General features: G+C 37.3%; 1 protein-coding gene across 4 annotated transcripts in view; it reads right to left on the reverse strand.

Annotated features, from left to right (window-relative positions):
* ZMYND11 (zinc finger MYND-type containing 11) overlaps nucleotides 1-12,622 on the reverse strand; it is a 106,947-nt gene that overhangs the window by 41,231 nt on the left and 53,094 nt on the right. For all 4 annotated transcript variants that reach the window (XM_068404748.1, XM_068404746.1, XM_068404747.1 and 1 more), the window contains exon 3: nucleotides 3,613-3,772. In XM_068404748.1, the coding sequence (XP_068260849.1) occupies nucleotides 3,613-3,772 (160 nt within the window). The remainder of the gene's footprint in view (nucleotides 1-3,612; nucleotides 3,773-12,622) is intronic.

Here is a 12,622-nt window from a genome sequence, read left to right on the forward strand (position 1 = left end):
ACACTTCCAAATTCCACAAGTTCTGTGAGAAATAGAAATAAAGCTTTCAGAAAGAAAAAGTAAACTTCCATTACCAGATTTCAGGATTGATATTTCCCTTGTAAGGCAAGAAGCTGCAGAGATTTTGTTGAATTGCACAATAATGGCAACGACAAAGAGTGAAAATGCAAAATTCCTAACTAAAATCCTGGATAACAACGGAAAATAATTTCTTCTCTCATTTATTTTGTGTCAAATGCATTAATCATCTGCAAGATGAGAAAGCCTGTAAGATGAGAACACATTTTGAAAATCTGCAAAACATCTGTATAGATGGCAAATGAGCAAACAAAATGAGTACCTGCACAAGCCCCAGAGGTATCATATTTGCAGCAAAGTTCTTGTATAGATACCAACCCTTAAATATCAGTTGGAATATAGTACGCTTGGCAACTGACTCCATATTTAAAAATTAATAACTTATATGAAAGTATTTCTCCCAAATATATCCGAGAGAAAAAGAGAACAATTTTATACTTTCTTAAATCTGATCATTCTTTTTTTCCAGTTTTTCAGAATATTCATTTTCACATGAGTAGACCCTTTTGGAAGGGCCTCAACCTGATGCCCTCAACTGTTTTGTCTTTGCACCTCAGCTTATTCTTTTGTATGATATCTCTAAATATATGAGACTTTGCTTCAATTTTTACCACAGCTTCAACATACTTACAGAACAGTGATAGCAAAATAGCATAATGTTTCTAACACATTCCTCTGAAGGCTAAGGGTAACCCTACCAGAGATCGTGTCCTTACTGCATAGATCTATCATTATGTCAACCTACTGGATAGGGAAAGTGTTTGGAAACACATAAGCAAGCGCCACAGATTATCTAATGAATCTTTTTCAAACAGAGCTCTGTTTTCATAATCTGTATGCTTTTAATTATTGTTACCATTTAGCGATCAGTCCACAGTCATCATTAAAACCAGTACTTTCAGGACTTGTGACAGCCTCTGGTCAGGCACCTATATAAGTTACAGAGGTGCTCAGCAGTTCTGTGGCCCACGCCAGTAATTTGGTTACTGGAATATGGATTTAGAATGCTAAGATTTAGATCCAAAACTTCAAGAATGTAAAGAAACATCAAGCAAATACTCAACTGAAAAATGGGGGGAGGGACGACAGGAATGTGTCCCTTTGCTAACTCCTTGAAACAGCTGGGCCTTACTGACTTCCACTGTGGTGCCAGAAAACAAGCTAAAATCCAAGGGCATTTTTGTACTGATACCAATAGGTTGTGGATCAGTTCTCAAGTCTTTCATATTATGAGCTTTCCAAGTTCCTGTAGTACCAGTCAAACAGAGCTTGACAATTGGGTCAAGGGTCTGTTTGTAAGTGCTAAAGTTTGATGAGTCCGAAATCCCCATTCCAACATTAATAGCCCTATTTCATAGAGTTCTATCTCCTACAAGTGGATCTCTGAAAAGACTCCTGTGTATTTGTCCTCACTGAAATGTAACTTGAGCTCATGGTTCAACAGTCATTAGTACCAGATCTGAGCAGTACTGAATTACAAAGAACTACACACTGCATCTTGATCAAGTGCAGACAAAGCATCTGTAAAACTATCCAGTATGTCCAGTGTAGAGAACATACCAAACTTCATGGTTTTGCACCAATTGTTGGAGAATGGAAAATACCTGATCTGATGTCAAGTGATGACAATGACACTTTGTTACTCATTAAAATTTTTTGAATAAAAGAACAAAGAGAATGACTTTATACTAAGCCAATGTGTTTTGCTTCATGTGTCTGCAGCATTTTCATTCAGTATTAGGATCAAGAAGTTGGAGGTTGGGTACTGTTGAAACATGGCCTGGATCAGAAGCTGATTCCTATTTTCGCATAAAACTGTTAAGTCAAGTGTGCACTGGTGTTCTGAAAAACTGAGATGGCCATCAGACATATGGACACAGCACAATGCATCAGTGACTAGAAGTCACGATGAAAATACAGTCAGTACTTCTAACCAAAGGGCTATTCATAATGTGACTTAAGCAGTATCTTCTGTCAAGTTAAACACAACTCTTTTCATTCTGAGATAAAATAATTACGTAATTCTAATGACTCACTGGGAATTTTCATGCTGGTTATCTTACAAGCTTTGTTAAACAAATGTTGCTAATAAGTAGCAGGAACATTTTTTGAATGACCGTTTAAGAAATCGCTATTGTGAGGCATTTTGATTTTTTTTCTTTTTTTTTTTTCTCTTAGCAATAGAGGAAACAAACATAGTGAATACTTGAGATAACTACAGATCTCAGACTTTATGTTAACATCACCTCTAAACAGATAAAACCAACAAGAAATACCTAAAAGAGCTACGTTGGAATTTTGAACTGTTTATTCCCAGGGAGAATAGTAAAAACACAGCTACATACCTTTTAAAAGCTCCCTTGAGGGTTTCTAATGAAATTAGAATGAGAATCTTAACAGTGACATAATGTACATTAAATACCTATTTCAATACTTTAAAATAGTGTAACTAGGATGATTTTAACCATAATTTTTTCTGTTATGGATACTGCTTGTTTCCACTTTCAATTTCTCTCACTTTAAATCAAAAAATAGTCTGTTGTTTCACTTTCAGGATCTTGTTGATGGCTGCAATAATGTGATGAGTATTTTGGTGGGTTTTAGAATTAATTTTCCTGTAGAGTTTTTCTGGTGTTCCGCAAAATTTTAGTTATTATCTATGTCTGAGACAATGCTGTCCATTTTACCACTATTTAATGCAATTTATATTCCAAAGCAACAGTTCCTAGTTCAAGTGTTTTAAAGCTTTGCCATACTCTTCTTTTTTAATTACGAAAATGTGGTCTCGTAAATATAGAGACCGGGCTTCTGAAAGAGGCAAAGTAATTGCACAAGCTTCTTCCTGGTCTATGGGACTATTCTCAGTTAACTTTGTGAGTGCGTTCCACCACAGCTATGGAGGGACAGAGAAAACATGCTTTTCTTCCCTTCATGTAACTTTAAACCTGTTTAACTCTATTTAAATATTGATTTTACACATCCAGTGGAACAACATCTGGATGCCTGTAACTAATTTGCTAAGAAAATCCTTCCTGAGTGCCCTGGTGTTCACAAATATCTGTAAAACACATCTTTTCATGTGTGTTTGTACATAAATGTACAACTTCTTGTTGCACTTTTGAAAGGGAGGAGTTTTCCTTCCTCAGATTCAGATTAAAGCAAGATTAAACAAAAATTCTTGTCTTCCTTTTTTTTAAAAAAGATACCATCTTTGGGATTTGAGGACGTCTGAGGATTTCAAGTAATACCAATAATATTTACTGTCTTCCTGTACAGCTGTAGAAGAGAATACTACATAAAGTGACGGATGACTGAGCAAAGGACTTTGCCAGTGTTCCATAGCAGAAAACGCAGAATTCGAGAAGAAAGAGCTTCTATGGAAGAGAAAGAGTTAAAAAAGTTTAAGAGTGCATTACTTCCCTGTTCACAAGCACCAACACAGCATCTATAAATAACTTGAAATAGAAATTAAAACAAGCTTCATGCTAAGATACCAGAAATTGTGATTTATTTTCTCAAAGATTTTATACTCACAATCTCATCTCCTGGCAACCAATATCCTTCTTGTTCAATACCAGCTTTTGACCCTTTACACCCCACCGTCAGGGTTTCAACAATAAGACCATCCTTGACTGCTAAACTCAGCTGACGTGTGGTTTCTTTTGGATGCATGCCATGGACTCGAGACATATACCTGCACACAAAGCACAAAAGTCTTTAAGTGTTAAGTGTTAAACTATAAAATGCATCAGCAAACAAATACTCTTTTTTAAATTATTTAAAATAATATACAGTCTAAGTTTTATGTTGTTTTTCAACGCTCGAAATGTATACACTTTTTCCCTTTACTCCAAATCATCTTTTCTTCCCCTAAGATGTTACATGTACACACTTAGACAAGTAGTAGCACAGTAATCTAAAAAAAAATTATCAGACCCCAAAACTAACATGCACACTGCTTGGGCTTGTCTCTGCTAAACTTCCACATCCATTTGTGCCCCTAGAGAGAGTTCTTTAAATTAATTGAAACTTGCATTTCTGAAATACTTCCTGTAGCATACACAGTATAGAATGAGTCTGGAGATGTACCAATGAATCTATGTATGTGATGCTTGTGAGTAGAGCACATTCATAAAACATGTGAAATTTATGCATCCCATATCAAAACCCAATGGCTAGAGTAATAGTACTAAGTGTTTTTTCTCCTTTTCTAGAGATAACCACAATAATGAACCGCACTGGTGAGAACAAAACATGTATAGCTTAAGCTGTGTATATACATGAGATTCAGTTGTGTAATGTTGACCTTTACCCAGTATAATTTACTTCTAGACCAACACCAAATATTAACTTGGAGTAAACAACATAAAATGATCGTCCCTCAAATAAAGGTGACGTCCCTGTTTTAAGATCACTACAGTTCAGAATTTTTTTTAGCAGAATTCCAAGAACGTATCTATGAGTCCGGGCACATGGAGAAGTGAAGAGGGCTGCAATCGCATGCAATCAGTAGATAAGCGAATTGACTTGAAACCAATAGTTTTGTGGACATATTTTTTTAGTTATAGCTCTCTTACAGTTACAGGGCTAACTGAATTTCTCTCCCTTTTTTGGTTTCTCCAGGTACTCTGTCTTTACCTGTCTCCTAGGGGAGAAATCTATAATTCACCCGCTTTAAGACAAAGCTGTCAGCTACAGTATTCTCTATTTCATGCTTAATAATGAATTCCAGTGTCCATGATTCTTTTGTGACTGTCATCACAAGCACCTTCACAAAAAATATAATTATTCATTATCAGGAGCAAACTTGAGGAAAGTTTATTTTAAAGCAGTAGTATTACATTTAAAAAAAAAAAAACAGAGTTCACAGAATCACAGAATCACAGAATGTTAGGGATTGGAAGGGACCTCGAAAGATCATCTAGTCCAATCCCCCTGCCGGAGCAGGATTACCTAGATCATAAACAGTTACATCAGATATTTTTAATAACATGGCTGACAGGAACTTTTAATGCCTTAGAAGTTACAAACGTACAATAAGGGATGAAGACCACTCTAGTGGTCAACCTTCCAATGAACCCTTCTCTTTGAAGACATATGACTTTCAAACTTCTTATTGTTTTGGATGCATAAAGGTCTTTCTGCCTGGTATCAGAGGCATTTACGTAAATGCAGCATATCTGCAGGATCTTGGGGGTTTTTTTAGGGTAAAAACTCTTAGGGGCAGATGCTGCCATTTACTATATTTTACAATGTCTACCACAACATGGCCTAAATCTAGTTGGTTTGTACATGCTACCACTGCATAAAAAGTAAGTAATAATAAATGAAATTAATAGAGAAAGAACAAAATTCTGTGCAAGTCTCTGATGCACGCTAATACATACGAATCTTATGCTGGCTAGCAAAAAGGATGGAGGGCCAAGCAATGGCTCAGAAGATAGGCATATCAGTTCAGTTCTGTATCACACTGGGTGGATGCCCATCTGCCCTCTCTGCTTCTGCAGAAACCAAAACTCAACATGAGAACCTGTTCTAGTGATATTAAACACTGCAACTGAGTTTTCCAAGTTCTCCAGATTTCAAGGACTTAAACAGGTAGAGACTCAGATCTATTACTTCACTTTCAAACAGAGCACCAGTGAACACCATTAGTATGCTGAGGCATAAAGTGCTGAAGCTTTAAAACTGAAATTGGGAAACAACTGAAATTGGAAAACAACTCATTTGTTTATGTACTCATGTTACAAGTATTTCGTGTGTGTGTGCACATATACACATATTTACACAAACACAACTAGCTTTTTAAAGTGCAAATTATCTTTGTTAACATTTGCTAACTTCATTGTTTTTTCAGCAAATTTCCATTTTAACTCTGTACTAACAACCTCCCCATCAGAGCCACAGCATGCATGCCTTCTGAAATTTCTTCAAGTCTTCAATAGGTCTCAAAAGACATAGCACAGGTACTAACTATCATTCTTCCCATTTTCCTGATAGAACAAATCAGGCACTGAGCAAGGAAGTGATTTCCCTACAGTTATACAGTAGGCTGCTCTAGGTCTGAGACCAGAAATCAAATATTAACCCAGTGCCATAATCTTCAGTGCATCCTGCTGAAGAAACCATGTATTTTGCATCGCATCATCCATAGTTACAAAAACACAGTCTAACAAAACACTCAAATGTAAGCTATGTGTTTTGTGACCATTTCGCACTCACATCTCTGAACAGAACAGATATATAATACCAACCAAATAGTCTCAAGCCAAGTCTAATCAGCTAAGAAGTTTAATCTGCCTATTTCAACTGTGGCAGGGTGTGCACTAGTGAAAAGGAGCACAAGGCTCGAATCTCCCATTTCTCAAATCCATTCTGTGTTCTCAACCAGAGTGAAAGTACTGCCACCAACTAAACAATCTCCTCATTTTCTCCAGCTGTAAATCAGGAGTAATAAATACCCAGTGGCTTTTTGAAGCATACTTTAGTCAATGTTCAGGCTGTGCAGTCTGGAGATCCACAAGGGCTATGTTTTCCATGTTTAAAGTAAAATGCTATCAGCTTTCATAGGAAAGCACACACATGTAGAGAGGATGTTTTTACTTCGAAGAGTAGAATTGCCATCAGAAAAGTTCCCCCTCCCCCCAAATTTTTACTTACATTAAAACCTGTGAAGTGTACATGGCTAGATATTCACAAAGACTATAAACCAACACTGGCAGGGCCTGGATGAAATCCTACCTTGTTTCTTTTCAGCCAGAAGGACGGCAACTAAACTAAGAAGCTATTAAGCATAGGATTTGAACCAGAAAATAGTTAAAGTTCTTTAATAATGAAAGGTGAAAAACTATCACAACATGTGAAAGACGCTGGAAATACAGAAGAAGTTAAACTCCAGCCTAGAGATAGAAAGCATGATGTTTGGAGTCCTAACTACCACATCAGACTCATTACTAGATCGGGGAAAAACAATATTGAAATGTCTTTGTGCAAAAGCGACAGGGAGCACAAGTCTTTTTCTGGCACTGCGTGCACTGAAGCATCTGGCACCAAGAAGTTAAAAAAAAAGTAAGAGAGAGAAAGCGATCCCCGATTGCTGTTTTCAACAAAAGCTGATTAGCCTTACCTTGGAGACAGGGAGTTGAAGCAATACTGGTTTGTTATGCTCTTGCCCAGTCCTCCATAGCGACAGATTGAGAAGTGTAATACAATCCCTACACTGTTATTATGTAGCCAGCCACCAGAAGTAAAGCAAATATGCTTTCAGGTGGGGGAGAATAAGGTATGGAGACAAAGTAAAATCCCCTAAATCAGCAAACCAGCCCTAATCAGATAGGGGGCTGAAACAACCATTTCAAAATACAATTTAACTGTGCTAATCCCTACTATGTAAAATGAGGGTCTGTCTGATCAAAAGAGGAGGTTTGGCCTGATAATCTGCATGTTACATTCCAAATCTCACCGAAGGAGGCTGTCTGCAGGACACAGAAGCAACTGAACTGCTGCTCAATATAACAGCATTTATAGGTCAGTATTTTCTCCACTTATAAACTGGCAGCATAAACCTCCTTGACATTAGCATAGAAGAATCTAGCAAATCTAGCAAAATTACAGTTTTTTAAATCAACTTCTAAGAGCCTGCTAAAGCATGTTTTCAATTATTGCAACACCGCTTGGAAAGCAAAGGATAAGAATCTTTAGCATGTAGGTTGTTCATTACCACTCTTAAACAAACCTCAGCATTGTCACACAATCAAATGTATATGTAAATGTGCTGACCTTCAGAAACAAGATACTACCAACAGAATCAGGTAAAGGCACATGTGCACATAGCTCATATATGTGCACACCTGTCCGACAGCAAAAGAAAAAATTTAGAGGAGAACGATGGAAGATAATCATTAACAGATTTGCAGATTGTATATGTGTGTGCATGCTCATCTGTATTTAGTACACAAAATACCAATCAAAGCAATGTGAAACAACAATTTTAAACCTATTTGGTGCTGCAGATAAACAGTAATCAGGTCTTTTCAAATTTAGCAACAATAAAATATCATCATATTATTCTGTTCATAAACCATATTCTTGTCACCCATCCTAAAACTTTGCCCATCTCTCAGTCACCCCACAGACAGCCCCAGGGGTCAGCACAGCTGGCAGTGAGGACTTGAGCAGTTCTCATAGGCCGCACAGCATCCAGAAGCCACACAGCCATCTTCTGCACACCCCACCTGAGCCATGTTGCAATGACAGGGGAGGAATGATATGCAGGGAAACCTGGGACATGCCCTCCCAGAGTCTCTCTCCTTCACAGCAACAAACTGCAGAAGCTCCTATAACTCATGCCACTACTAAGTAACAACTGGATCTTGCCACCTCCCTTTGCTAAACAAAACTGGACCACAGGAATATCCTAATCCACCTCTAAACTGCCTGCCTGGCCAACATACAGGAGACTTTATAGAAGCACCAAAGTCTGTCAGCATATGAGCAATTCACTCCTAAAACTTCAAAAAACTTTTCTCTAACCAGCCAGTGCTCAGCATGTCTTTCTATTCAAAACCTGCATCTAATACACATGCTTCATAACACAACTTAAAACTCAAGAAAAAGGTTTGTTTTGATCTAAGGGGTGTGGAGGAAGCAGACTCTAAAGCTGTGATCACCATGGGAGCAAAACAGATACAAGAGTAGCTGGCACTAGCAGGGGATCAAATGGTGAACTTTTCGCCTACAGCTGTCACACAGCTCACAACTCCCTTGCTTGGTGCTGTGCAAGACACAACATGAAGCCAAACCCTGTCCCAAAGATCTTAATATATATGGCCACAAAATAATGCACATAAATAGCTCATTCTGCCCCCAAAGAGTCCTCTTGAAGGCAACTGAGATGCAGGAAATGGCTTACATGGGCACAGCTCTGTTGTGGCCTGAAAAACAAAGCTGTCCAAGGAAGGAAGGAAGGAAGGTTACTTAAGGTGGAAAGTTGATACAGGTATTTTTAAAAAAAAATCTATTTTCTGGACTCATAAGGAATTGCATTTTCAGCCACCTGAACTCATCAAGATACTGAAAAAATGCTACAGCAAGCACCTCTGTAAAAGACTAAAGTAAAATACACACAGGAAATAGCTGCCTTTTATAAAATACAACAGTGTGACAAGAGTAGGTAGATGCTAATTTTAGTGGCCAACACTGTAATCTTGGTCTGATCAATTGTCTCTGTCTATGCTGGATGCCTCCGCCCCTCGCGAAAGGAAGCGAAGTAACAGTCTGCTGGCAGCAGCAGACTATCTGCTAAGCAAGTCATCTAGGGAGAAACAGAGGTCTTGAGATTTCCTTGTATGCATAGTCCATCTCACAATTGAGATCTGATAAAATACAGCAGATCCCATTAAACTCAGCTGAAAGACTGCCATTAATTTTAAATGTTACCTACAGGTATATAAAAATGTCCTAGATTCAGGGACAGACCTTAAGGAATAATACATAAAATGGAGGAAAGCAGCCAAAAATCTATTCTGAATTTTATACTGTGTTCCTATCTCTGGTCAGAAATGATGCCTTTTGCTTTAGATTCAGGGTTTGACAGCAGTTTTATGGAAGGCTCACACAATTCTTTTAAGACTTTTTTTAATTTGCGAAGAATAGGTCACTTGGTCATACTGAAAGTAAAAACAGAAGAGATGGCTGCGATTTTTTTTTTTTAACAAATACAGCTACATATCATAAGAACTTAAAATATGCAGGCTCAAATCTCAGGAATCCACCAGCTATCCTTGTGGAGAGACAGGTGAAGATTTGTGCTCATAGTTGTATCTCAAGGTCTCCACTCAGAAACATAGGCTGCCTGCTCCCACCAGATGTAGCACTGTGGTACAAATCAGCTTTCACAATACACAGGCTAAACATTATGGGTATTTGTATTTCAAAACAATATATTTGAAATACATATTCCCTGCTTGCCAGAAACTGAGAGCTGGTCTGAGAGCTGAAGACAATACAGACACACAGAGAAAGTAGAACCGTTCACTGTGGGGATGTAGCAGTAAAATTTTGTTTTCTAAGATACTTTTGATATGTTTACAGTTTCTGAAGTTTCAATTCTGGATTAAATTCACTAATATAAAGACAACCAAACCATAACATTCTTCCTCTGTATTTACATTTAACAAAGAGAGATGCATGTATATGAACAGGCTGCGTTTGATTTCCACTGCACTTCATATACCAACAACACACTGCATAGACCACATAGGCATTGACAGAGCTGTTGCTTGTGCAAGGAAACACTGATTATATGATCTACACCTTGTGCAGCCCAAAATTCCAAGTGGGGGACACAGAGAAACTGAATTACAGAGAAATTGTGAATTTTCTTTCCCTCTGACGTCAGTATCTGCAACATTCATTTTGAAGACACATACACTACCTAAGTAGGAAATGTTTTTAAAATTTGTTTAATCTCTCCTTCGTAGTCTAGAAATACAGAATTTGCATGAATATGGAATCTAATTCTGTGCAGCGTTTTTATAAAACAAAAGAACACATAAACTTGATAGTGAAACAGTGAGATCCAGCAGTTCAATGAAACTCAGATCTGCCTGATGTTTCTGCTGCTGCTGCTAAAACAAAGTTAAGGAGTAATCTTGTTTGTGCCTGCATTAGATACCCCAGGCACCACGCAGTTTCCTGTAACAATAAACACCTGGGTCATTTCTGTCAAAAACACAGTAATTTTAACTCAGGTAATTCCTTGTTTCAGTAATTTAAGTTCTCACTCATACAACTTCACTATACACTTAAGATTGTGTAACCCACCAATAAAACCATGAAAAGCAAGTAATTAAGGTACTGACCTATTCAATCCTTATCTACAAAAATCTCCCTTTCAGAACTACTACCACCATCTTAAGGAGGAACTTGTCTTAAAAAGGGCTCTACTCCCATTTTTTGAACACAAAGTTGTATGTGTTACTGCTGGTAATGTACACCTATGGGCACTGAGCACTACTGGCAAACAGGAGCACTAATCGTTCAGTGGCATTCCATGCACTGGTAAAATTGCTTGTGTATATGCAGAGCCACTCTTCCATCCAGCACTTTTCTGTGGATGTACTGAAGAGACAAACAAGTAATACATGACTCAGAATATAACATCCTGGTTAATACCTTGCAAATGAAATATTTAGTCAGCTCACATTGAGTGTCTCAATTCAAAACATGCTTAAAAAAATAGACATTCAAGTGCTTATTCTTAAAAAAATAGACATTCAAGTGCTTTCATGATTCAGTTTTTCAGAGTTTTCTATCTAGTTTAATTTCCATTCTTATCTGGGGTAAAAGTAACAAAAACTTTTTTTTTTTTGGTCTGATTAGTTTTAGCTTAGCTGAGTTTCAAAATTATCACACTGTCACACAAACGTTCACCTAATTACCAGCTAGGGAACAGCACTACCACTGGAAAAGCCATCAGGGCAGGGCTGCTGCTTTTGGTGATGATACTGTTTACATGAATGGCAACCTGAGACCGCAGCCTAAAATAGATGGTATGAGTAGTGCTTTGGAGATCATTCTCTCTCCACTGATTAGAGAGAAAGCCTTGATGAGCACTTCAGGCCAGATAACAACTTGTTAAATGGCCATGTCACACTCATTTTTATCTTGTACTTCTAATGGAAAGCCACATTTATTTACACCAAAGAAACCGAACATTAGCTAGAAGTTTCACTTTCAAATATTATAAAGATGTTATGATTCAAGCAAAAATCAATACTGGTTGTGACATAAAAAGTAAATCGATTTGCTTTTCCTAATCAGAAATAAAGACAGCCTGTTACATATTTTTCTGTGTAAACTTACACAACTTCAACACAGATATTAATAGAAGTATGGAATACATAAGAATATTCATTAAAATGAAAATGGGGATAGTGATTTTCAAGTCAGTTACACTTCACCACTTTCCTTCTCAATGTTATACTGGAGTTCATAGGTTGCATATATTACCTATGAAAAGTATTAAACATTGAATATTACAATTTTTATAGTAACACACAGTAATGAGCGTTTAAATGAGTTGGCACTCATTAGCAAACATCAAACAAGGAATACGGCTGTTGTTAATAACCACGTGTTTGTGCTGTTAGTGTGAATCATTTATTTACCAGTCATACTCATGCTTAGCCCAGAGACGACTCCACCTACTGAATCAATGAAGAACATTGAAGAACATTGACCTTCGAGATGAAAAAAGAAAACTGCCCTACTAACAATACCACATAGGATCATTCTTAAGAGAAGAATTATTAGATAAGGAAAATTGATCAAGCCAAATTCTTTAGAACATCTGAGCACCTATCTATTTATTTTTTGCAGAATGAACTTTAGGAGCTAGATGTGTATGTGTTAATATTTCTGATCAAAGCAAATACACAAAAAGTTCAGCCTCACCTCAAGCTCTAGTCCTCAACAAAATAGTCTTTTATGCTAAATCCCTGCAGGCGTAACAGTTGCACAGCCAGCTACAGCATCCTTTTCA

This window comes from Nyctibius grandis, chromosome 7, assembly GCF_013368605.1.
Source record: "Nyctibius grandis isolate bNycGra1 chromosome 7, bNycGra1.pri, whole genome shotgun sequence".
Taxonomy (NCBI): domain Eukaryota; kingdom Metazoa; phylum Chordata; class Aves; order Nyctibiiformes; family Nyctibiidae; genus Nyctibius; species Nyctibius grandis.